This window comes from Dromaius novaehollandiae, chromosome 1 (assembly GCF_036370855.1).
Source record: "Dromaius novaehollandiae isolate bDroNov1 chromosome 1, bDroNov1.hap1, whole genome shotgun sequence".
In the NCBI taxonomy this organism is placed as follows: domain Eukaryota; kingdom Metazoa; phylum Chordata; class Aves; order Casuariiformes; family Dromaiidae; genus Dromaius; species Dromaius novaehollandiae.
The window spans coordinates 188,808,851-188,836,361 of NC_088098.1; the positions used below are offsets into that span (position 1 = coordinate 188,808,851).

Here is a 27,511-nt window from a genome sequence, read left to right on the forward strand (position 1 = left end):
ATTAAAACATTATTGAAAACAGATTAGCCTTTTATGACACACTTGGAAGCATTTTTTCCAGAGGATTGCAGACTGAAGTCTCAGAGTCAGAAGTCTTCTAGCCAAGAAATCTTCTTGCCAAAAACCAAAAATTCTAGGCCCTGAAAAGCTTAGCAAAGGTGACAGCATCATAACCCAGAGAAGATTAGATCTGTAGTTATATGTCTTAAACTTTGACACTCAAACTTTTCTTTAAACTGTTCTACCCTGTGGTTGATGATGAAAGAACACCTTGAAGTACACAATAAGCACCTTAGTGTTTCAAAAAAATACACCTCCGTCTCTCAGCTTATGAAATGGTCTTCCAGTTGAAAGCAACCAGATCCAGAGAATATAATCACTGAAGAGAATATCAGTGCCTAGAAATAAATCCTTTTTTTTGCTTCTTTGCTTCCTGAATTTATCAAGTACAGTGAATTTTTTTTTTAAATCAACACAAAAAGCTTGAGATTTTCTTCCAAGTCAAAAGAAGTTTGCTAGTAGATAAGTACAAAACAGTGAATTTTATTACATGTAATTTAAGTTTATACAATACTTCGATGCAAAAAAACAAACAAAAAATACACCACAAAAAAACCACCCCACACTTCCAAAACAGTATATCCCTTCCCCTCCAGGGGAGCCAATTTAATCTGACATCACCAAAGAGGTAAGTCTTTCATTAACCATTATAAATATTGCTGTACAGATTACATAAAGTACACATTACAACTTATATTAAGGTATACCCAAATATAGAGCTTTATTGCCAATTAGATCTGTTAGTTACCGCTTTCTTCAAAGTTACTTATGTAGGCTTTGAGGATACATTATTTCTGCATACTTTTCTAAGCACTGAAAGAGACTTGATTACACACAGCAAATGGCAAATTCATTCACAATCATGCAACTGCAATAAAAGATATCTCTGCCATTTGCTTTGTCATAATCTCATGGAGTGAATGTTTTAAGTGATATCATTCAGTGGCTCAGGTGAGACTATTCTCTAACCCCAAAAGGCCAATACCCCAAGTACTGAATTTAAAATATTAACAGATGATGCTAGGATTGAAACCTCCTAGCCTGAAAAATAAGTCCTTTTGCATGCTGCAATTTTTCTCCCTCCATTTGAAGTCCTGAGCTGGTTCCAACATCCTGAGTTGCTAAATGCAAGCGAGTATTTTGCTTGACATTTTTTTTTTTAAACAGTTCACTTTTCTTGAGCACACAAAACATTTGTTTTCAGTGTTGGGGTTTTTTTGTTTGTTTTTAAATACACACTTTCACATCTTCTGATACAAGAGACCAGGTTAGGGTTAGTTTCTTTTACCTGTACAGTTCTGCCAAACTGTTACACCATGCCAACTGCAAAAAAAAAAAAAAAAAAAAAAAAAAAAAAAAAAATCCCTGCAGTCACCCAAAACTTACAGCCTCTTGTTTCAGTTCTTAAAGGCTCCACATTTACTGGCTTTAGCAATGAATTCCTTCAGTAGAGGACCATCCATTTGCCAAAATGCTGCAGTTTGTGTCACTTCTGTCAAATGGTTGACACAAAACTTAAAGCAGAATTCTTCTAAATCCTAAACAGGGAAAAAAAAAAAGAAAGAAAGAAAAAGAAATGGTTTTACTATCTTCACTTCCATCACAGAGAACTACATTCAGAGCCAGACACAAATGTCTTTATATGCTTTACTTTTAGTGCCACTAACAGCAGAGAACTAGCCAAATACATTAATTCAGTGGCTCTCGGCCCTTTTCTACAGCGTGACTGTGTAAATGCAATAGAAAAGAATAATTCTACCCACATAACATGGCCACAAAGAAAGAATAACCCTAATTTGGTTCTCACTGTATAGCTGCAGTCACATATATTGCTCAAAATAGTGTGTTTTTAAAGTTTTACCACTTAAAGGATTTATAAGGTTAGATTGAACGTAGATGAAACTCTTCTGGCTGCTAATAGCTAGACCACTGACAGCTATTAAATCTAATACAAATAGGAGATCTGAAGGTAACAAATTTCAACCAGGACTGTGCAGTAAGAAAATTCAGCTCTTCCATTCCATATTATAATCTCAGTGTGTATATATAGGCTGCTTGACTTCCTGCTTCGTTAATGGCTTAGCTAAAGCTTTGAATTTGCATGCCTCTGGGTTCAGTGCAAGTGTATACTAACTGGTATTTTCAAAGCAAAGCTTAGGCAAAAGGCCTTTCTATGCATTACAAACAGACTTTCTTTTTTTTTTTTTTTTTTTTTAAGTATTCCACAGATGTCCCAAGAAATACACTGTGGCATAATACACCACAGCAATTCTTGCAGAAAATGTTCTGGATATTTGAGACTACTTGGAAGTGCCTCCCATTTAAGGATTAGAGAAACCTCAGGCATTGCTGCACCCACATGATGCGAGAGAGAGCGGATGTCTAAAAAACAAAAAACAGTCAATCATTGACCACAGAATTGCTTCCCAATCACATTATTTGTTTCAAACTCTTCTTTTGAAGAGGAAACTTACTCTTCGTGGTGCAGTACTAAGCTGCTATACGGAGGAGGATGCAGCCCTTACAAAATAGTAACTCTCTCCCCACCCTGCTCTAATTTTTTTTAGTACTTTATAAGTCTATAGTACTAGTACTTTATACATAAGAACAGACCCTTCCTTAGTTGCTCAGCAGACTGGGTGCTGCAGTAAGGCATAACAGATTTGCAGAGCTCTTTAAGGCACCTGAAGTATGAAAGATTGATTAGTATTCATATTTTCACTTAAGGTCAACACTGAAAGCTAGATCAGCTGTGTGCCAGTGAGAGTTCTTGACACAACAGTAAAACAAAAATATGACCTGGCCTAAAACCAGGCTTTCTGTAGCTGCAGATCTTGGCTTGTGTAGCATCTGTGCAATGAAAAAAGACAAGCTTATTAGAACTTAACACAGAGTTTTGTTGGGTATTTTTTTGTTTTGTTTTTAAGTAACAGAACGGACTAACATTTTAAATAAAAATTACATCATACACATTACAATATTTTACACTTTTATTAAAAAAATTATATTCCAAGTTAATGCAACAGAAGCATACAACAAACAGTAATACTGTGTCATTAGTAAGAAACTTTGGAAAGTTTGAAGCTTTGTGTAGAAAAAAAAGCTGATTTTCATTTGCAGGTGGATGCACTTCAAGCAAAACTTTACTTAATAAAGTGATAAAGGCACAAGGTACTTCCAATGATTATTAAAAGTCACAATGGAAAGCCAGACCTGAACTAACTCTAGTCCTTTCAATTCAGTTAATCAATCACTAAAAGAAAGTATATCAGAGTTTCATGCCATGGAGGTAAACTTTAAAATTAGTGAGGCAGCTTCTTTCAACTGTTGTCTTCCAGACAGTCCCATGAACTAACTACATCACCTAAGCAATTTCAAACCCTGATCTAACTCTACTGCACATAAAATGTGTTTACCAAAGGCAGCCCCTCAGTGTCACCCATTTTCTCCTTAATTTAGTATTTAAGCCTACCATTAGGTAAACTTCTAATTTCACTTAGCTTAGTAAAGTATTGCCAAAGCACAGTAACTGGATTTATCCTACTCTTTACAAACAGAATCAATAACACTCTGAAGACCTATTCTACAAATACATATTTTAGCTTTAAAAGATTAAGACCTTCATATTTTCTATGAATTCCCATCAAAGCAATCATTATTCACATTACAGCTGAAGTCATAATTCAGGCACCAATACCGTCATTCAAATAAGGTACATCAAACAAGCAACACACTGCAAGGCTCAGAAATAAGTTAAGGCAATTGCATGCATATTGCTGGATATTAAGTACAAGAAAAAGCAATGAGTTGATCTACTGAGTACCGAAAGCCTTTAATAAGCATAAACAGCAAGTTTAAAAACTAGCCAATCATGAGGTTGCGAACTTGACATGCAGGTACTATTCTGAACACAAAGAGCCAAAGCAAGCCCAGGAATACTTCCAGACTAGTCCATAAAGTAGCATGTTAGTGAAATCAGACATTATACAGAATTTCACCAGCCCTCCCTTTTTCACACACTATTTCTCTGCCTTTAAAGTTTATTAGGCCCATACAGCAGTTCTTATCCTGCCATTTGATTAGCATACTTGAAATGCAAAGCTGAAAGTTTATCTGACTGTAGATAACTCAGTTTAAGAACGACAAAACAAAAACGACCCAACCCAAAATACCCAAGCCCACCACTATACCACACCTCACAACCCACAACCTTACAAAAAGAAATAAATGAAGGCTTGCAAGAACTGCTTCTCAGAATGCAATGGTTTTCCTATGTTTTTAAATACTACTCTTGTTTATGTTAATGTTTTCATCCTCAATTTTTTTTATCACACTTTTTTTCCATATAAATAGAAATTCATGAAGCTTGGCATAGTGACACAACCTTTTACCATGAATTAAGCAATGCAAACATTCATAAATCCCGAGTCTCAGCCTGGGACTTAAGTCATCTTTAGAAACCTACATACTAGTTCACCTTCCCAGTACTGGTTCATAAAACACGGCTTTCAACCCAAATATAGTTTATGCAAGTCCAATGGCAACATTCTCAAATTCTGACAACAGTAAATAGTATTCTCTGATACTAAGTTAGAGAGAATTTATATAACTGGCTGCTTTTCTCAACAGTTCAGGTCAGAAAGCAGCCACCTATTTAGAGACTGAACTTTAGAAGTTTACCTCTGCATCATATCTGACAGCAGCAGAGAGCAATGAAAATGCATTTTCCACAGTAATTCCTCTCTTGATAATGTGTTGACATAGTTTTTTCAGTCTATTTTCACAATAAGAAGTAGCCAAATCCAAAAGCCCTGCAATCAAAATGCCATCGTATTAGCCACTTGTAATTATCACTGCTTTTCAACAACAGCATATGCTCCTGGGGTACAGGTTGCATCTTCATTTTGTATGCGATGTTCTGTATGTTCATAACATGCTGTATGCATGTGGGTCACTACTGAGAAAAACGTGTTTTACCGTTACACAGGAAGAAAGGCTTTCATTACCTCAAGCTGCAATCCTGTTAATCTCTATAAACATACAAGCTGTTCCACTGATTTGCATACCTAACTGCTTGCAAGAGTGGAACTGTTGCAAAACAGGCACATAACATAAGTGAAAAGCCACCACTATAAAAAACAAACAAACAAAAAAATCCATGCTTGAATTACAGCTTGCTCTTTGCTCCACTGCCCAAGTTTCCCCTATTACATCCACTGAGATTTTTTTCATATTATCCTAACCAATAATTGATTTTAGTAAAATACACAGATATTTTAATCAAGAGAAATATAGTTTCTCCCCCATCTTTGAGTAAACTCATAGTTCATTCCTAAATATGCTCCATTTTTGCTGTAGTAAATTTGCTACAGCAGTATTTTTAAAACAACTTTATTAATCCCCAGTAAATTTATTATAGGCTGGACTAGAAGCCTATATGTATACATTTATTCTGCATCCCTTTTCTCAGTTTCTCTGGATCCTGCTTTCTAAAATAATTTGACCAAAAGCGATACCTATAGCATCCTCAGGTGGAAGGTCAACACTGTCTGTATACAAGTATTCAAGAAAGGCACGATACACAGGATAAGAAAACTGGTCTATTTCTATCACTTCTTTCATGTCCTCATTCCAGTATGACTGGAACATGGTTCTGAAGTGTTCGCACCTAAAAGACAAAGAAATCATCTAGAACACTATTTTATTTCTGTATATATAAAAATATTATTTATTCATATATAGATATATGCATGAATGTTATATTACAGTCTCTCTGAAATACATATTTGTTGCAATCTTTCTGCAACATTCATACATATTTTACCTTACTCCATCACAATTAATGATCCACATTTTGGTTCCTACTATCGTATACATTGTTATACTTGCGCATCAGGATGAAACTCTTATTTGATCTATGCTACAGAAATGTCTGTGTATACATCACAATCAAACTAACTTAACAGAATTTATTATTTTGGGAACAATGAATAGGCTTAGTGGAATTTGGATACAGACTATTTTAAGAGAGAATTTAGATCCCCTCTTCTTTTCTTCCCCTCCCCCTTAGATGTGATGCTAACAGGTAGTTTGGTATAAACAAGAGCCATGAGGGATGAATATTACCTGATCTTCAGAACAGCTTTGTGAACATGGATGTACTTTCCATCCACACGGAACTTCAGGTCTGAGGTTTCTGGACTGTCAAACTCTTTCTTCAGAGACTCTGCTACTGTTAGAAAGTCTTCATGCTCTAAAGAAACAATTTTAAAACCAAAGAGCACGTTAGACATCTTAAAGAAAACACTTGCATCACTGTAGTTAAAGTTAACTGGTCAGTTAACAGCACATAAAGTAAACAGGTCAGCATCAGAGCTCCATTGGCTTAAGAGGTCAAACCAGAAGAAGGAATTAGTCCATTCTCCTTTTCTGATGGCAGGGGCTGCTCCACAACAGCTACAAACCGCAGCGGCCGGCTAGCAGTCCCAAGGCCAGCTTATCACCCAGAGGTAGCACAGCACCGAGGAAACTCCCTGGGGAACTTCCTTCCTTACACTCCACCTGGGTACCACCCACACTACTGCCAGTCTCCCGACAGCTCCGCTCTAGTGTTGGCCCAGCTCTGTGCCAGCAGCTGGTCCCAGGGAAGCTACAGCAAGCCTGCAAACTGCTGGTAATGGGAGTCTACAACATCACCTACAACTCACCTGACGCACAGTATATGGTGCTTCAGTCATGCTAATATGACCTAAAGAATAAGAAAACACGTCACTCATCGGCCACTTTTTTGAACTGGCTGATAGGACATAACCTGCAGGTTGTCAGTTTACATCTTTGCTGGGCTGACGTAACAGCATCCACGATATTTCATGTTAATTCAGTTTATCGGTCAATTACAACAGCACAAAACCCAACAGCAGTGCTGCAAGAAGACGGACCACACCGAGAAGACTATCTACTACCAAGGACACAGTAGTTCAGCAACTTTGGAAATGATTAAAGCTGAGATCTCACAGTCCCCTGACAGTTCTTAAAAAGGCCTAGGATACGGGGCCCATAGTGGTTCCATCATCTGTCTCTAGAAATCATATAAGAGTTTCAGCACAAGCAGGCCAAGACTTGTGGTAAAGCAAGAACCATGAGGTTTTAGGAAACCTAACTATAACCCACTATTTGAAGCTTCTGTTGATACATCTCACAAGTGTGTTTTAACACATGTGGCTCCTAAGAAGCAAAATATATTTAAAAAGTTTTCTACCGTAATGGGAGGTGGACTGTTTCCTGTGTCCCATAGGACTGCATATTATTCATCCACATACATTCCAATTACTTTTCACCATAAGAGACAGCTAAATAAGTTGGTATTATATAAAACACTCCTGCTATAGCAAGCTGCCATAAAAGACAAGTTATGTTTATGCCTCAAAAGACCATGAGCTTTTGTTTTTGCTCTGATTTACATGGATCATACAAGGAATCTGCATCTCACCAGCGCTAACTAGACCATGTTCTAATCCCCCCTGCACTTGTTCACGTGATTTTTTTCTAGGTCATCAGCTTAACTTAAGCCATGCTGTAGATCAACTTTCACTCCAAATACCTTTTCCACAACAAAGGCTGCAGATTGGAACTTTGCCACAGACAATCCTGAGTGACTGATCTTAGTTTTGGCAGAGCCACTGTAACTGGAAATAGAACGATAACCATCATGTAGAGTTAGCTCTCACTAAGAAAAAAAAATAATGCATTTTTTTAGCCTATATAAATAAAAAGGTACAGAGGGGAGAAAAATATATATGCAGAAGGGAGATTAAAAATGCTCCTAGAATTAATGCTTTTGATTAAACATTCGGTAGTAGGATTATCAGAATAAGAGGAGAATAATTCCCATTAGCCTTTGGGAATTAAGATATAGACATAAAATTCAAACAACTTGTTATACTCTGACTGGGAATACTTCATGAAACTGAAAATTTAAGTGACTGAAACAGGGGAGATATCATTTAAACAGCCTTCACAGACTCTTGCAAAATGCAAGAGACCTGGACAACTGTCAGACCTCTACAGAGGAAAGACTAACACATATCCCAAAGGAAAGAATGATTAGAGAACGAAGAAAGTGGGAAGTGGGATAACACAAGACTTGGATTTACCCAGAGGCTGATCATTCCAAGCTAATCTTCAATCTTTGGTAAAATTATTCAGTTTTCCTCTATAGATGAGATGCTGTTATCTGGACTTCTATAAATGTGATAACAAGCTAAATGAGAAGTTAAGATGGAGAAGCCAGGTTAGGACAGGAATTCTTAGACAGCTACAGGGCTGTCTGAGATAAAACAAGCCACGCGCAAAGGTAAAGTCTGAGACTGGAGGAAGGTTACAGAGGATTTGATGCCTCCACAAAACCAGTTTTGTACATAAACTAACAAAATTAAGATCTCTTGTCAATACGAAAGCAGATTAGACCTCCTAGATGATCCTGAGGACTGAAATGGCAGATCTAAGATGAAGTCCAATAAGCATGAAGTGCAGGCTAAGCAAATTTATAGCATATGTGGGGTCAAATAAGAATTGGCAGCCTATCACTTGAAGATAACCAAGAAGACAGACTTGGGTGTGTTAGTTGGTCACAATGGCTACATTCCCAAAGTTAATCTAAGGCCGTAAAAGAAGAGGGTTTCAATACAGAAAACAATGATATTATGCTCTTGTTACACAGGGAATATTATTTGCACATTTGCCTGCCTTTGAAGATAATCAATTCAATTCAAACTAAATCAGGTTAAGTGACACCACCTCACGAAAAGGAAACTAGGAATTCTACTACTTTACCTTCCTAACATGAAACATGAGAGATATTTGCCCCTTCATATTTATATTGGGAGGGTAAATACTAGGGAGAGGAAGCCAAAGACAACACTTGCAATTAGAAGTTGTTAGATCTCAAAGTAACAAGAGTCAGGAGCAGTCCTCTAAGCAGGAACAAAGAGTTTTAGGAGCAAAAAGCTACATTTAATCATTATCCAGGAGTCCTTCCCAGTCCTGAGCTGGGGCTCAGGCAATACAAATGTAGGAAACATATAATATTCTCAGTGCAGTGTAAAACAGGATTCTCTCTAGACCTTTACGGGCAAACAAACAATCTTGCTAATGCTGTATTGCACCCTCAGCTGCTGAAGGAGACTTTTTTTTTTTTTCCTTCCAGGAAACACTTGAGGTTTAGAGCACTAAGAAAGAACAATTATTAGCTAGAAGAGCTAGTCTAAATTGCCAGTTCTCCTTAAAGCAAGAACCGACCTCCCACTAAAATGACTTACAATGCTAATCACCACAAATGTAAATATTCTTATAAAATATGCATCCATGTTATAGTCTCTATGTACATTTGAGTTATTTAGCTTGTATAGCACTGCTTGGAATATCTGAGTTCTCACCTACTGATAGAAGACGCCACATAACGGCAGGGGTAGCAAAGCAAGCAAACACATCGTCAGTGCAGGCAAAGTGAGTGAGGTGGGGAAGGACCACAGACTGGCCACGGCACTGGCCCCACATGTACACCTGGCCACTCTGGGTCTTGGCAGCCGAAGTGTGGGCAGAGTGGCAAGCTGCAATCTCCACGACCCTGCAAACAGAAGAAAAGCCTTGTAAAATACTTACGGGTATAGAACTAATGACCTTCCAAATGCCTCACGAAAATAAGAAAACAACCAATCAAGCTATGTATCTGTACTCCTGTAGTGCTTTGTTCTGCATGAACATGATGATATAATCAAAGCAATATCTGACTACAATCTATCAGAAGTCTTTGAAAATGTCTTTTTCAGTTGACATTCCTTTTTTTCTTCCCCAACCACAAGAAAAGTATGAAGAGAAAAAAAAAATGTGTCTTTTTTTTAAGCCAATAGACATAAGACACATTTCAAGGATGAATGCTTATACAGCTTATAGAACTTCCAGTTAGGGAACAGTCTGGAAAGTTCTACTATTTTGATTTTGTAGAGCATTTTTCAGAACTTCTTTCAGAAAAGATTGAATGGTTTGCTGGAGAACACAAAGGATCTTGATAAGAAACCCTTCTATCCCTCCTTTAATCTGTTTTTGCTTATAGATAGAGTTCTGACCTAATACCTGCCTTTTTGACATCATATTTTGCTTTTTGTTTCCTTTCTTCAATACTGAAACTCAGTTTGGAACATAGTTCTCTTATGGACAGTGCTTTATTTGAGGTGAGGTGAATGCGCACACTTAAAATCCCATTCTTAAAGACCTATGGCTGGTTTTCAAATAAAGTCTATGAGTGGGTTGAAAAAACAGTATAGAACTTCTTAAAATACTACAGCTGCTGATATACACTTACCTATTCTGTTCTCGCTATCCTGACCCTGCTATTTGAAGCGTTATAGGAACCAAGAAGAATCACACTTTCATTAAAAGGACTGCAAGGACATTTCCAATGTCTCTGTTTAGCTGAGCAAAAGTTAGGGGAAGTTCCAGGCTTGGTTCAAAATAAAAGCTTTGCTTTCCTGATACCCCCCCATGCTAAAATGCACAGAGGACTTCACACTTCTGTGCTTTTAATTTATTTAAACTAAAAAAACCCACTCATCAGCTGGGACAAAAACATCTTTTCAAAGAATCTAAATGTACAAAGTGTTTCATTGCTTACAGAAAAAGCTAGCTTTCCATCCATATTGTTAGGCAAAACACAGAGCCCAGATTTTACGTTCAGAAATTCTTTCAATGTAAAACACTGGAAAAAGCTACAGTCACTTTCATCATCCGTATCAATAGTTTCTAGCAAATTAAATACTAATGGAATGTATTACGTCAGCAGCAGCTTAAGGAGCTCTATGCAACACTGAGATCTTTCAGCACATGCCCATGTCTCTCATGGGACATCATAAAGTAATCATTTTAGGGTTTTTCCTGCTAGAGCTAGTCTCCAGACATCTTCACATTTAAGTATCAGATTACTCGAGTATTACAGTCCCAACAGCTGTCCTCCCTTAACTCATAGTTCAATTGCAGAAATTCTAGTCTCCACAAATCCAAAAATATACCATTTCTGCCTTTATTTGCTCAGAAGCAACTGTTTCAGATTTAGCTTCTGCTAATGTCGTAACAACTTACTTTCAGTCATAGCTATCCAGCAATAGCTAAACTTTTCCTCCCCTAAACTGCCTTTCCTTCTCAGAACAGATTCTTCTTTTTAGGGTAGCTACCCTAAAGGTCTAAAAGTCCTTATAAGCTGTATGTGCAAGATTCTACGAGACAGCAACAAATGCTACCTCACAAGGAACTTTCAGCAGCATTACATATAAGTGACAAACAAATTATATAAAAGAAAGGAGCAGCAAGAGAAGCATTAACATGCTTCATGGGCAATGACAGCTTACCCACTTACAGCTCTGATTCCAAGGGAACCAAGTCAAGCAAGATGAGTAAGTTTCAGTGACTTATCTCTCCCTTAGATTCCAAGCAGAAGTTCTATGACACATTCTCCTTCCTCCTTTAGCCATTGAAGAAATGTCAGTTTTATTATAGTCCCACACTTGAGTTCATGTACACTTGTAAATGTAAAGTTGCCCTTAACTCACTTGAAAAATAAATTGCTAAGAAAATAAAGTTGATCTATTGCAAGTGTATACATTTCCCTTCCAGTGCCTTAATAAATAAATAAATAAATTTGCTTCTCTAGCGTCAGTTTCTTCACAGACAAGCCAGACTCACATTAGCAGTTTCTATTATGCTAGTTCCTTTCTTCTCCCTGCCTTACCTCTCCCGCCTCTTTTCTTTTTTTTTTTTTTTTTAAAAAAAAAGTCCTGTCAGGAATCTCAGCACTGTGTAGCTTTTTCATTTCATGTTAAGTGTAAAAAACAAAAAAAAATAGGAATGGCTTCTCTGAAAGACAGTTCAGAGCTATAAAATGATAGCTTTTATACCCAAATGATACAGGAAATGGAGGAGGAAATCCCCCCCCCCCCCCGCAAGTCCAAGTATTTCCTGTTTAGGAGGAGATAACGAGTTAAAAGATTTATAGGTTAAGAGGTTTCCAAACAGAGGTACATTAATCTATAAGCGTGCACATGGCTCTGGAGAATGGGACTAAGATCTCCAAGATTGTAGGTGAACAGTGGAAGGGTCATAGGATTTGAGTCCCAAATATGCTGAAGATGTTGAACAAGAGTTAGGGTCAATCTTTCATGGGCCAGGAGAATATAGGCATGTTATTTAAACTGTGACCTGGTGCCACCACCAAGAGTGGTAACATCTGCCCTTAGCTCTAGCAACCTTGCAAACCAAGTCTTGTTTACACTGGTGGCTACTGACCAAAGAACTTCTCAGAAAATTGATTTTTCCTCATGTACCACTCCTTACAAAAGAGGTACTTTTTGTGGGGTGGGTTTTTTGTGTGTTTTGTTTTGTTTTTTAATGTAGCCCTCAATACAGCTTAAAAACTTAGTATGGTGACTGCATAGCTCCACATTTTTGACCAAAGGAATCACATTTAGAATAAGCCAACACTTGGCCATTCATTATCTTTCAGCGTCAGGCAAGTGTAGGGTACATTTACTTTCAATAGTCATTACAGATAGCAAAAAAGCACTCAGTCTGAAGTAAACAGTAAAGTACCATCCTTTCTTATGCTTTTAATATTAGCAATACAAATACAATCCACCTGGCCCAAACATGCATGCTTCCAGTGCTAAACACTACATAACACATGCTCAGACATGTCAATCTCAGGAACAGCTTCAGCAAGATTACCTTTCTTTTTCCATCATGATCTGCACCGGGCTTAGCTGGTTACTTTTATTGCCAGTTCCCAGCTGCCCATAAGTGTTAGCTCCCCAGGCATAGAGCAAACCCTCATCTGTTAGTGCTAGTGTGTGCGCATAGCCACAGGCAATCTGTAAGTAAATTTATAAGCATTACTACTAAACAAACAAGAAAGACAAAAAACAAAATTATTGCACACATTACCTTAGTCTGACAGATGTCAAATACCACAGGCATTCCGTTTAGCACCAGAAAACGTTACTTCTCAGTACTTAAAGCTAACGCATTAACAATAGGTACTAGGAAACTCCAAACTTCATTAATTTAGCGTATATAGGTCACTCCTTCCAAATCATTTGCTACATGGTCTAAAGATATAGAAGGTCTAATAACAGTTTTTTTCCACAAGAACTAATCATTTCTTATTTTGCATCTTTAATTTAGTTGTATTCTATAGAAGCCCCTTTAGAGTCTCCCTAGCCTCTGCTTGCTTTCAGCTGCAGATTCCTCAAAGAGTGAACTTCATATCGAATCTTGCAACTCTGAAATACTCCGAGAATTTGCTATTTAGAATACTATAAAAACTATGATAGCTGAAGTCCCAAAGCCAATGGCCCCTTCAGCCCTTTCTAAAAACGAGGAAACTCACTATGTATTAATGTAGCTGTTCATCCTGAGTTACAAAATGAAACTTCAAAAAACCTTGGTAAACATCCATAAAATCCTAATTTTTAGTTTTAATCTTTAGCTGTAAACAACCAACCACTCTCTTACCTCCCACTCTCCCCTCACATCTGAGGGGATGACTAGGACAATGTAGAATCTAGTTTGAAAATCTTTTATTGGTTGCTTTGATTCCTCCTATTTGCTTAGCATATCTCACTCATTCAGCTTTGTAACAAAGATGCAATGAGTACCAATAACAGTTTATTTATAGTTACACTAGCCAACTTTAAAGCACTCAGAATATTTACAAAAGCAAGTATCTTACAGCTTGCTTGCACTTTTTTTTTTTTTAATAAGCCTAATATAAATTACAGGAGACAAACAAATTCAGTATTAGAACTCTGAAATCTAGACACATGTATAAGATTCCTAATATACAGTTTTTGCAGGTGCTAAAAATAAAAATGCATTCACGTTTTCAACTTAGACATACCTGGAGTATGCACACACCATGTAATGCTGCCACTCTGCATGGTGTTAGTTGATTGCCATTGTTTCCAAGACCTAGCTGACCATTACCATTGTAACCCCAGCCATAAACCTGATTTAAAAAGCAAAACAATATTAAGCCATCCCTTTGTACAAATACAGTCTGTTTAAGACATGGGCACAGTCCAAAAAGTATGTATTCTTAAAAAAATACACTACTTCAAGAGGAACATAAAGAGGCTGAAAAGATAATATACTGCAATGGCTGACTGTATTCAGCTTTTCAATCTTACATTTACCTGCTCAAGAAGCTTTCTGAAATATTTGTCTTTAAAGTACTAACTTACAATACAGCAAAGTCTGTTTCATAGCATCAACTTTTCTTCCTCCCTATCACTTTTTTCTTCTTAAAGAAATCATGAAGTCTGTACCTCTGATCAGCTGATCACCTATTGGATTCATTTAAGTTCATGTCCACAGCTTAACTCTTTAAAATTTCTCCTTTAGTTTTGTTAGGGTGGGCCAAACGAGAGGAAAACATGTACAGTGAAAGTTCATCTCCACCTCAGGATGACTAAGGACTTTCACAGTCCCTCCACTCATGAGGAAATGCTATATTCTGAGTTTGGTGAAACATAATAAAATTGAGGTTATGTTTCTTACCTAGAGGCAAGATAGCATTATAAACGTCTTATGTAAAATGAAACAGTTAAAAAACACTAGGACAACTTTCGAAAGCTGGCTTTGTTTCTCTTGCCAGCAGTCAAGTAGTGTGCCGAAGAACCAGGATCATTCGGCCTATACTTGCAGAAAGATTAACTATTTAACTGTGCATGCAAAAATCCAACTAAAACACATGTTAAACAATCTATTGAAATAATAAAGAAACACATGCTTAATACAATAGTTCAAATGCTTGCAGCTGCAGACTCGGGGAAAAAAATAAATCAAGTTCTAGTACAGTCTTTGCAGTAAGAAGAAATAAGTTTACTCTACAGAACACAATTCCAACTAACTATATAGTTCTCCTTAAGTCAGTCCTACAGTAGTTATCAATACATACTCTATAACTTGGACCCTCTCTGTATTCAGCATTTTTCCATGTTCAGATATTAACCTCTTAAGCTAGGACAACAGAGAAAGAACAGGAGAATGCAGGAACGCTTACCTCACCATTGTTTACTACAGCCATGGAGGATGTCTGACCACAGGCAATGCCAACTACCATTTTACCCTGTAAACAGTTTGAAACTCTGCGAGGAGTTGGCTGGTTTGCAGTAGATCCAGATCCAACTTGACCACAGTTGTTATAGCCCCAAGCATATAGCTGTCCAGTAAAAAAACAAAACAAGCAACAAGATAACTGCAGTTTAAGCCTTCATAATAGTAATAACAACAACTTCAGAATACACTGTTAGGATCAGATTAGGTAAGCTATTTAAGTAGCTAAAACGCTTATAACTAATTTTAAACAACGGAAAGCTATAAATGGCAACAGGTCTGACCCAGCAAACACGAATATTGCACTTTTTCAGCTTCTTTCTACAGAACTGGGACATCTGACTACAGTCGACACATGGATTATATTTCCATATTAAATATGAGCCTGAAAATAAGACACAGAGCTTAGCGAGTAGACTTTCTTTATCCTTTCATGATGTTGCAAAAAGGAATGCAGGCAAAAATGTTATTTGTTTCACAGACTTGCTGAACTTCTCCTTTTGAAGCTGTTTAATTGTCTTCAGAGACTTCTAAACCAGCTTATAGCTGGACAATCACCATACCTCCTTTTACATCTCCCAGGAACTGTGAAAAGGGATGTTTACCAGCCACGTTTCATAGTAGCAAAACTTTGTTACATGGTGACATTAATAAAAAGTACCATCTCTGATAGTTCAAAGTTTGTCAGTGACAAACAGCTAACAGTAAAAACAGAAAAATATTGGTTGCTTTCATCTAAAAGTGCAAAAGAGAGACAAGTACTTTGCTGTTATAATGTATATAGCCTTTGGATTTTCAGCTCCTTTAATGTTTCTATTTCATACACAAACGCATAGCTTAGCATATAACTATTTCTGATAATTTATTCTGTGATGCTTCACCCAGTTAAAAGTTTGTCCTGCTGGAAATATCAGGCCACAGCCAGCCAGCCCCCTCACTAAAATGACACGGACACTCATTGAAAGCACTCCAATTACCCTTATGTAAAGTTTGCACACTCTTTAGTGCTAGAAGCAGCCTGTTTACTGTGACACCTAACCAAAGTCATATTAAAAAGCACTTTACATGCCAGGTCTAACACAAAAAGAAAGCATTAATCCTTTGCTCTGTTACTTGTTTTTCCTTGGTCTTTGATTCCTACTGAATATTTGAAGAGAGTTTTATTTATGCCCATGTATAGTACACCTTTATTTCAATAATAAAGAAAATATTAAGGTAGGTCAAAATGCCAAAGAGCCAGTCAGTTTCCTCTTTCAGAGGAGTATGAATGTCTGCAGTCATATTGACCTGAGAGGTCCTGTGGACATGAGCACCATCATTATGAGCAAACGCTTTGTTCTCTTCTAGTCTTTTCCTCATATCAGTACTGTGTGGAAATGAAGATACTGTTTCCTTCCCTTAAGTCTGCCATTAGGATACTCTCTTTATCCACGCTGCACTCGAGCAACTGTACAAATCAATTATGCCTAGTATTTCTATGAACACTTTCAACTTCAATGCCCTTCTGAAACTCCAGTCACATGGGTTTCTGCAGCAAAATCTTTCTGTAAATAAAACACCGTGTAACACATCTGACTGCTTTCGGTATAACCAACTACTTCTGTTATCAATAAAAACCTCAGAGCACAACCAAACTGTTACTGCAAAGTATGCTAAAGGAGTGGATTTATAGTAGATTAACTAGCCACAGTTGCTAGCCAGCTGCAAATACCAACTCCACAGGAAATAAAGGAGTTTCCCCACTTCCACTGAGTTTTCAAGCATATTACATTTATTACAGAAACACAGCACAGCCATTGCAAGCAACTACCACACAACATGTAACACCATTAGTTAAATTACGATATGAACATCCTTGCTTCCCCATATGCAAAGCAAATTTTATAGTTTATCTCAGGCAAACCTGAAAGCATGACAATCTCTCCTAAGCTTAGGCTCCTTCAGAGACACAGCCCAGATCGCTTAAATTAACCGAGTATTCTTCCCTCCCTTCAGAACACTGACTTGCTACTTTGTATCAATGGTTGCAGTATAAATCCATATAGAACCATAATATGGATGTGCATAGACACTGTGGTCATGAGGATGGAAAAAAAGTAGCTTCCATTTTCATCATTAGAAAGGTTTTGAATCAGAATCCCACATTTCTTATGACAAAGCCAAACCAGGCTCTCCTCCATGCAGTAACATGCAACTCAGAAATCAGAGTGCATCAAAGTCTGACTAACTGGAAACTAACAGTACGTGTCTCCTATGACACGTAGCCTTAAGTCACGCCAATAAACACCTTAAATCAGGCTTGGCATATAAACCAAGTGCTCTTTCAGTAGCTACACACAGAGGTACATGAAGGCGGACAAAGTAACATTCTTTCACAATACCAACATGGAAATCATGAAGACTACAAGAAAAAGACTAAAGGCTAAATCAGTTAGTACAAACAACTAAATACATGCCTTAAATATCAAAATTGCAAACAAAGAACAACCTTAAGACTTGCACCTTACAAAGATTCTACCATTTGTAAGTGGCACAGCTTTCTGGTCTCATCCTTATGAGACATTCAATAAATGAAAGCCCCACAATATTTACTGGCCCTTTTTTTTGTTTGTTTGTTTGGCAGGGGATGGGAATGTTGAGTTGTTTCCAAGTCTGCTCTGAAGATAAGGATGCCACAGTTTAAGGCAGCAGGAGAAAAGGTTATGCTGTAGCTATATTGTGGATAGAGAAAACTTCAGGACTACAAGGTCACCTGCACTATTCACTTCAAGAAGAAAATTAAGAAGTTTGAACAGGTTTCAACTTACATCTCCATCAAATGATAACGCCATGGAATGATGAGAGCCACAAGCTACTTCCACCACTTTCTTTATTAACAGATTTGTGCAAATTTGAACAGGAGTAATGCCCTGATTGGTTGTGCCATTCCCAAGCTGGCTGTAACCATTATGTCCCCAAGCATAAACTTCACCATCTGCAAAAATATTTAAGTTTGTGATAAAACCACCGCAAATTCCACAGAAACTAAGACAGACAATTCAAGAAATTAGAGAATGAAAACATGTAAGTGAAAAGACATAACAAACAGTGAGACTATTACAAGTATTATCTGTATACTGAAAAATTAAATAATTCATGTCATATTCACATAATAAAAATAAAACACTATGACCTCTAGATTATTTTGGAATTAAGTGAAAGTGCACTGCTAAGACTGTACGTGTGATGACTGATACAGTAAAACCCCACAGTTACAGCATAAAGGAAATGCAATGGAAACTTGTTTTGCATATTAGGCAATACATTTAATTCCACTTAAGACCGATGAGAATTCCTTAGTGTGCATTATTCAGTTAACAAATCCATTCAGTTGTGCCAGATATCCCTCCTTGTTAAGCTTAAGTGGAACTTAAAATCTGTAGCTTATGATTCCATAATAAGTGATTATTTCCTACCTTCAGTGGAAAGTACAACATGTGGTCCACTTCCATAACTGAGACTGGAAATCTTCTTTCCACATAAGGCTTCTAATTTCTTTGGTACTATTGTGCTCTGATTATCTCCAGTTCCCAAACAATTACTGCAATTCAGTCCAAAAACAAACACCTGAAAGACACAGGAATACTCATTTCAAGCCATTTAAACTCAGGTATGCAGAGATGTTGTGACATCTGAGCCTTTATAAAACCAGGACAGAGTTTTGCCATTGACTCTTGAAAGCCAAAGACTTTACTCATGGTAGTTAACAGCCTCAAGAGTCAGAATCAGGACACTCGTTTGGAAGTTAACTGTTGAGTCCAAATTCCTCAGATTCATTCAGGCCTGGAAGCTAGGCCTCTCATTTGCAAGGGACTGCACTATAAGTAGCATTCAGTAAGTTGTCTAGGTGGGGGACACCACCTTTGTCTTCTGTTTTCTTCTAACCGCAGCTTGTATAGAGAAGCCACAGCTGTACCTTGAGGGGCCCAATCCTACAAGCAGCTTTGGGAGGACTGAAGGAAAAACCCTACTCTAGCCAGTCTTATAGTAAACCTTCCCATTAATATATCCCAGAAAATCTGTCTTTTTTCTTCTATAGCAAAATGGTAACTCACACCGAGTTTCTGAATCATTATAATCCACAGATTCTTTCCTGCAGTATTCTTACTTAGCCAGCTATATCCCCATTTTATATCTGCATACCTGGAATGCTTTTACTTAATTTCAAGCCACCACAACTTTAGAATTCTGACTGTCTTCAAAAGTGCATGTAATCCATCCTGGCCTTTGTCATTTGTAAGTTTTCTAAATACTCCGACTACATTGTCCCCATATAAGATTAAAAAAAAATACAAGTTACATCCAACACTTCAATGTATGTTTTGAAATACACGTTCACACATTGCTTTTGAGAAGCTATTTACTTACAAATACTCTGTGGATTCTGAAAACTAATTGTAGAGTATGTGTTCCATTTTATTATGGCCTTACCTCATCATTGTGTGTTATATATATAGCTTCATTGGCTGATGTACCAAATACACATGCTTTTCGAATAGATGCTATTTCTTGAGGCGACAATAAAGTAAATATTGGCCACTTTCCTACATCCACCATGATGCTACTCTATCTCATGAAGTTTCTATGAGTAAGATAGCATTGCTGTAAAGAAAAACAAAAGCTTATTAAAAATGTATTTTGAACTTTCAGCAATGGGCATTAAGATAATTTCCATTAAATTAGAGGAAAGACAAGTGTTAATTGGTTTCTGAAAATATAGTATTCTATATGAAATACATAGTTACATTTCCATTAAGATGAACAAATAGCAAGTCACTGGTAGTCAAATTAGAACAGACCTTTCTTAACTGTATGTTCAAGTAAGCTTAATTCAGTAATACTGAAATGGAAAACATCTGCTGTTCTATATGAAAACTTGTTAAAGTCTTGTGATCTAGCAAGTATCATCTATTTGGTGGAAGGGCAGATTTCTGAATCACAGTTGGAACTCCTGTTTACAAAATTTTTGCCTGTGAAATTTAAGTGGTCTTACAACTTACATATGCCACCTAATAAAGCAGTTGAAGTATTTACAAATCCTGTGAATAAAAATAAAGCTTGGACTGTTGAGTATATGAATGAAATTTGTCATCTGTTCTGTAATTAAGAACTCTTTTCACAGTCATAATTTATTTCTGAGAACATGAAAGCAAGAAATAAACTTACGAGTTTGTACAATTAAGCAGTGAAACATCTGAGAGAAGTGATCAAATAAAACAGTCATAAGTAGCTACTGAGAAACAAGCTGGACCACATTAAAAGCTGGGAAAGGATGACTGGACATAGACTTAATCTGTCAGCGAATACAGATGTGCACAATCCAGACTTCCACAATCCTCCTTCTTAACGTTTCCTCAGGACAGCTGCACCAGCTCAAGAACAAAACTGACAGTCAACATAAACCTGCACAGATTATTTAGGCCTTCAGTCCTGCAGAGAAGAACTATAACAACACTCCTACTCTGAGGGGATTCTGCCACTGACATTCTAAAATCCATGCTCATGGAGTATCAGCAAATTCCATGAAATCTTAAAAGCTCTTGGTGGAGAATTCCACAAAGTGTCAGTGCTATGATACAGATGACAATGACCTGGTAAAAACAAACAAATGAACAAACAAACAAACAAAAAAGGCTAAGAAAACATTCAGTGGGTAAGAAAGTTTCTATTCAGAGGCTGCCTTCTCATCCACACTTAGTTCTCTCCCTTTCCTTTATCTGCTCAAATCTAACTTCATCCCTCTATTCTTTGTTCTGCTGCATTCAAGTCAGGCTTCTCACTCACAGTGCCTGGGCAGCAGATACAAGCAACAAGAACACAAGACAGCCTCTTTCCTTTTGCTTCCAGGGCTTGGTCGTCAAAATTGTTCTGACAACCAAGGCAAAGCTTCAGAGAGAGTTTATTCAACACCATCAGTCAATCCTAAAATGCAGGATGTTCAATGCAGCTGTTTGGTGTGGGTTTTTTAGCTTTTTTCTTTTTTAAGAATTTGAGAAACTTTGAGGTCAGAGGAAGTGCTGTGTATTTAAGAGAAAACAAAAAATATACCCCCAAGAAATACCCCCAAAACAACCAACCCAACCCAAACCAAAACACAGACTATGACTTGATTTGGGAAACTTTTCAGACAGCTGAAGTATCTCCTTACCAAATATCATAAGCCTGCTTCAGCAAACCCAGGTTTGCTCCATAAGCACCTCTCATTAAGAGAATAACTTTGCTCTTCATCTCATATTTGAAGCAAGTCTTGAAAACACCTGAAGTCTCCAGATGACACATCCATAATACATGGGTTTGTAGAACTGCTTTTGGAAATGTACCTAATGCCAGGAACACCTATGCATTAGTCTCTACACAGCTAAACAGATTTGAATGCATTTAAGCCTTCTCAATTTCTAGTCCAGTTATAAATTCAGACTAGTTAACTGCTGAGATTAAAATCCCAAGAATTGTTACCTCACTTCGGCAAACCTTTTAACATACGACACTACTGATCAATTGAAATGAGACAGTGATGACTTGTTTTTATGAGCAGACTAGTGAATTGTGCCTTCCGGCTTTACCTATTTAATTTGCCCTGCATAACATACACTTGGCAAGGCATGAACATAATGTAAACTGGACATTAAAAAAAAAAATTATTCACCAAATTTCTTTCCATTGCATCTTGTCAATTTAAGACACAAAGGCAAAATGCCACTTAAATGAAAAATGTTCTAGTAAGTTACTATTAACAAGTCCTACACCACAATGAGAATTTTCTGGACCCTTAACTTAACCACTTTAAAATGTGCTACATGTCTTATCCTTCCTTTTTTGATCTTTGCACTAGCTCTTTAATCTGCTTGACTTGTTTTCCATTACTGTGACTCAGTTAACCATTCCTCTTCAACCAGATCTTCCCAGCCACATCCCAAACCTAAGAGAGTTATAATGCATTTCCTGTATCTCAAGGCTCAAATGGATATCTTGTTAGACTAACCAATATCATTAGATAAAAGAAAAACTTCTAAGGACACAAAAGTTTCCAGATTGAAGACATAAGCAAAGAATAGCTAAAGAATCTTAACAGGTGTAACTCTCCTCTATCTAAAACAATGTTGGATATTTCCTATTTCAACCGTTACCACAACCCCACAAAGTTTTTCAAGGGATTTTCTTAAAATGCTTTTAATAATAACTCATCTGCCATTGGCAGGTTTGTGTCTTTGGTAAATTTCAGTCCTGACAGGTCTCTCTAGATTTAATAAACAATAAAGGTTCAAAATAAAAATCCTTCAAAAAAAAAGTTCTTGCCTTTTGCACAGTACCTACTGTTCCTCCCACATTTTTACCCCTCCTATACAAATATTAGATATTTCCGTTAGATGCTGCCATTTGCTGGAGTACCTATCATCATTAAATCCCCCCCCCCCAAAAAAATTTCTACACTAGTAACAGCAGCTCTTTTTGTTTATGTTTATGTCTAAATGAGTGAGATAAAATACATTCCTGAAAGTTCAGGATTTTATACATGGACTACTGCTTCTCCACTTTAACTACACGTAGAAAGCGGTTTTAGCTTCTTATCATCCATTTCCCACAGAAAGCATGTGCCTAGCCTGGCATAAGCACCACCCTTTCCCTCTCTAAAGACAGATTCCTTAACAACCTCAGCCACAAATTCCTGGTTTTCCAGTATGAGTTTTTGTTAGCTATGTGAAAAAAAAAATCGTAACAGGAGAAACATATTGGGGGAATATATATGTATATAAAAGTACTATAAATGGAAAAAATGTCATTAAAGTAACTCAGTAGTATCCATGCAAAAAAAACAGGTAATTTTAGCATCCTCTAAGACATGCTATACTCTTTCCAAAAAGATACACACTGCAATATACTAGCCTCTCACACCAACCATACTCAGATTTCATCCTTGTGCAAAGTTTCTTTGAACATGGTGGAGAAACGGTTTGTGCAGAGTTTCTTCTGGGCTTTTGCTTGCTGTGAAAAGCTGATCTAGGAGACTTTAATCATGCTGTTGCAAACAGTGGCACAAAGGAACACAGTGCCCTTCACTCAACCTTCCTGAACCACATGAATAAGAGAGTTAAGTTTGATTATTATTTACTTCTAATAGTCACCTAGAGGCCTAGCCCCTTCTACATTACATACTATGTAAAGACTACACTTGCACTGGAAAGCTTTTAAGGGCAAGGTAGTAGCAAATGCAGCAGTTGGAGCCTAAAGTAACAGAGGTTATTTTGATCTGTAGGCAAGTAGCCCTCTCAAAGCTATTTTTTGGATTTTGTACGCAGCATGGCAGCAATAGTTTTAAGAAATATCTGTCATTTACATACCAACATCTAGATGATTTTTTAAAAAGTTAACATTCCTGAAAAAGTAGCAATTAAAAGCCTTGTTAATATAGAAGTCATAGGCTTAAACTTTGTGCTCTGGTAGGCAGTTGCTTTTAGAAACACTGTATGTCACTGGTCTTAACTATCTTTTCATTTCTGCTGCATGATTCAGTGACAAACAACTACACACCATCTAGCTTTATTTTGTATTCCACACTATCGCAGAACCAACCAGTAGAGGGAGCATACATCAACAATACCTATTCTGACTGCTTTGACATCTTTGAAATTATCCAACAATATCAGTATACAAACAGGAACAAAAACAAAGATGATTGTTTGAATTGCAGTGATGCTAAAAATAAGCAAGAAAGGATGACTTGTACAGAAGGAAACTGAACTGGCCACATGTTGTGCTAAAAAGAAATTGAACTCAGAGCCTTCACCAGCAGGGGGGGAGGGGGGGGAGAGGAATCTAGACCTGAGCACGCTTTAAAAAAAAACAAAACAAAACAAAAAAAACCAAAAAAACCCTTTAAGAGACAGAAGCCCTTCAAAAATTCTGTGCTAAACTACTGCCTATGCATTCAACATTTCACTAGCTTGCTTTCCAAGGAAACGATGTGCAGGCTGATTATTGGCAATACATATAGGCATACACGAATCCCTGCAGAAAACAAAGACAATGTTTACAAAATGTTCTTAAAATGATTTTGGATAAAGTTTTTACAGCATTTATAGTTCAGCTAAACAAATCCATGCTGAAGAGAACAATGACTTCACACAACATCCTACCAGGAAAACAGTACCAATTGTCTTTGCAACAAAAAACTAGTTAAATAAGGCAAAAATCTCTGAGAATTTGTAAGGATTATTTGAACACAGTTGTTTCACTCTTTCCTCAGGCTCCAATTTTGCAGTTCATTCTATTTGGGCAGACTCATGCCTGCACAAAAAGAAGTTGCTGGCTCAGGCCTTCATTTCTCCTACTTATCTAGGGGAATCATAGACAGTATTGAGAACAAAAGCTGGAAGACCTGGCTGTAGAACCACAAGAAATGATTGGCAGACCTAATCAGTTTTTTAGTTTTAGCTACCTCAACCATGAAAGAGTCAAATCCTAGACGTAGCACTAATCTCACCTGTGTTTTCTCCAGCTTGTCTTTGCATTTTTATCTCATATTCTCGTACTGAAGAGGAAAAAAAAAAAGTGAAACAACACATACTATTGGTATTAATCAGTTAGGCAAACTAATTGATTTTATTGTGAATTTCTCCCTGCCAATAGAAAGATATTACACTCCCTAAAAGTGCATGCTATAACTCACTTTCCTAAGACCTTACCATAAAGCAAGATTTCTATGACAAAATCTGTATGTTCAAACCTCTGCATGGTGATGTTTTATTTTTGGATAACTTTTATGAGCAATCCTGGAGAAGAAAAACATACTGATGTAAGAACTGACAGACAAACCTCCTATCTGCTTTCAGTAACTGGTTAAAAGATATTAAAAAAAAAAAAAAAAGAAAGAAACACCACCACACACACAAATACTATCGAACATAGGAGTGCTTTTACTATTGCACATAAGAGTGCTTTAACTATACAAAAAAAAAAAGCCTAGGAGGATGACAAAGTAACCTGCCCATCATAACAGAAATATAATTATGGACACAATATGCTCATTTTTTCATTAGCTGAACCATTACTGTAACTTATTGCAATGTACCATTCACTTAGGACAAGCCATCTTCTAAGCAGTACAAATATTTCAATTTCACTTTGCATACAGAGATAAGCATTCAGGAAAACATTTATATTAAGGCTCCAAAGACTTACTGGCTCTCCCAAACACTGCTTTTCTTAACCAACTTTGGGCTCCAAACACATTTACTTTTAGGACGGCTAGAATCTTTCTCTCATAACCCCACTCCCAGTTTAAGTTCCTGCAACAGGACATAAACTTTGCCTGTGTACCATGCATCAGAAAAAGGATACTTCTATTTCCCTTGTTCCTTCCCACAGACCGAGTAAATGTCAAAAGCCACCTCTACCCATTTTCAGAATGCCCCCAATACCTATTGGATCCTCCATTTCACCTCTCATCAGCAGACCGCAAAGTGCTTTCCAGAAGGTCATAAAAAACTGTCTAAAGCAGAACTTTAAAAATTCCCTTTAAAAAAATTAAAAATCCTTTAATATTTAAATTGTCATGACTCATTCAAGTAACAAAGCATTAAAAATTAAAGACACATTAATTATTCACATAAAAGTCCAGTGAGAAACACGTTGGGAGCCCCTACTTTTTCGATAAGCTGGACCTCAGCTTTCAGGAAGCAGACAACAAAGAGAAAGATGAACCGAAAACCATAAACTAGAAAAAAAGCTACTAAGAAGATACTGTAAGTTATGGAAGGTCAGAAGAGATATTGTTAGGGAGTTAGACAAAGTTGCATGAAAGAAATTCACAGACAGAACAAAAAAAAAAAAAGCTTCGAGAAGCCACTCAGATAAGAATCACTAAACAAACGCTACCAGTGTTGTTTAAATGAGAGGGAATTTCTCTCCTCCGAACGGGTAAGATTAGCTGAGGAGACTCTCGCAGCCGCAGCAGCGGAGCCGCTGCCGCGGGGACGGGGGGTTCCTGGGGGGACGAGGACGGCGGTGACCTCCAGCCCGGTACAGCCTGCGCAGCCCAAGCGCTGCTCCCCACCGCCGACAGCTCCCGCCCACGCGAAAACGCAGCCCCTCAGCCTGAGCGGGGGCCGCCAGGGTCCGGACTGGCGACGCGGCGGGAGCCAGCCCGGCCACATACGCTATCCCACCTCACCCGGCCTCTGCGGCATCCTCGGCAGGCTCCCTGCGGTCCTCTGCCCGGCGGGGCGGGCGCTCCCTCTCCCTCCGGGGCGCCTCCACGCCGAGGGCGGCCGGCCGGCCGGCCCGCGGAAGAGCCGCGGCCGTTACAGCCGTTGCTGCCACCTCCCCGCGCGCGCAGCAAGTCAAGGGACCGAGCGGGTGCGCGACCTGCACCGCGCACGTGACAGCGGCGGGCCGGTCGCGGCTGAGGGGGAGGGGGAAGGGTGGTCTAGCCACGTGACGCCGAGCCCACCCTCCTCCCCCCACACACCCGCTCGACCGTCCGCGCGCGCCTTCTCGTGGCCAACGGCAGGTAACGCTCCCGCCCCTTCCTCGCCGCCTATTGGAGGCGGGCGGGACGCGGGACCACGTGGCCTCCCACCCCCCGGTGCGCGACTCTTCTCAGGCCACCCCGCCCCCTCCCAACCGCCGCAGGGAGGGCGTCGAGGGCTGGCGGCTGCTGCGGGGCTCCCCGGCGGGAGCCGAAGGGAGGGTGAGGCGGGAAGGAGCGGGAAGCAGCTGGTCTCAAGCGCTAAGGCCTGCGGCGGGATTTGCACTAGTTGTATTTTAGGGCCTGACATGTCTAAAACCAGCTGGTAACTGGTGTTAGCGGTCTGGCACTGTCGCATGTAGACTCCTCTCCCACTTAAAAATCAAAAATGGTCTTAACCATTTTTAAAGGACCTGCTCAAACTTAGCATTGACATAATCTTTTCTCTTTAGAGCACTCACTTGTATTTGTACCTGCAGCTCAAGTAGGAGACAGAGCTGTGGGGGAGGATCCAGGAAAAGGAAGGTTGGACACCAGCCATCCCAAGAGAGCTCTTTTGTTACAAGAAGCTGTTACCAGGAAATGGCTTCCGCTTTTCTCAAAGTTTCCTTATTGCCCTGACTATGCACAGGGTCAGGAGGCACCTGGAGCTTGCAGTCTTTGCAGTGAGTGGGGGACCAAGTGGTCTGAAATACAAAGCAGTAGGGCAGAGCCCACCAGAGGTAGCAACCTATCTTTGGGGGTGGGCAATTTGGGAGAAAGCTGCTTGAAAAGAAAAAAGAGGAA

The 27,511-nt window shown here is 38.4% G+C and overlaps 1 protein-coding gene across 6 annotated transcripts; it reads right to left on the minus strand.

The window, feature by feature from the left end:
* Window positions 1–523: 523 nt before the first annotated feature.
* Window positions 524–26,716, minus strand: RCBTB1 (RCC1 and BTB domain containing protein 1). Of its 6 annotated transcripts, none has more exons than XM_026108361.2 (13): window positions 26,429–26,716; window positions 24,740–24,787; window positions 19,690–19,860; window positions 18,675–18,825; window positions 18,027–18,193; window positions 15,167–15,325; window positions 14,003–14,110; window positions 12,832–12,974; window positions 9,495–9,685; window positions 6,187–6,313; window positions 5,577–5,728; window positions 4,741–4,871; window positions 524–1,598 (listed from the first exon to the last, which is right to left on the minus strand). In XM_026108361.2, exons 3-13 carry the CDS (start codon window positions 19,813–19,815, stop codon window positions 1,458–1,460), a joined length of 1,596 nt encoding a protein of 531 aa, XP_025964146.1. In that variant the 5' UTR covers window positions 19,816–19,860; window positions 24,740–24,787; window positions 26,429–26,716; the 3' UTR covers window positions 524–1,457. The 6 variants fall into 6 exon arrangements, with proteins under 6 accessions (XP_025964146.1, XP_064360936.1, XP_064360935.1 ...); XM_064504866.1 differs by having other exon boundaries at window positions 26,424–26,716; XM_064504865.1 differs by lacking the exon at window positions 26,429–26,716 and adding an exon at window positions 24,942–26,376.
* Between the last annotated feature and the right edge of the window lie 795 nt (window positions 26,717–27,511).

What these genes read in the sequence shown, in the direction of transcription:
- RCBTB1 (XM_026108360.2), bottom strand. Translation starts at nt 19,815, where the DNA reads ATGGTGGATGTAGGAAAGTGGCCAATATTTACTTTATTGTCGCCTCAA. An exon ending in ATGGTGTGTGCATACTCCAG is followed by an intron (nt 12,975 to 14,002) that starts GTATGTCTAAGT and finishes ATTTACTTACAG; the next exon opens with ATTGCCTGTGGCTATGCGCA. An exon ending in CTGTCAGATATGATGCAGAG is followed by an intron (nt 1,599 to 4,740) that starts GTAAACTTCTAA and finishes TTCCCTGTTTAG; the next exon opens with GATTTAGAAGAATTCTGCTT.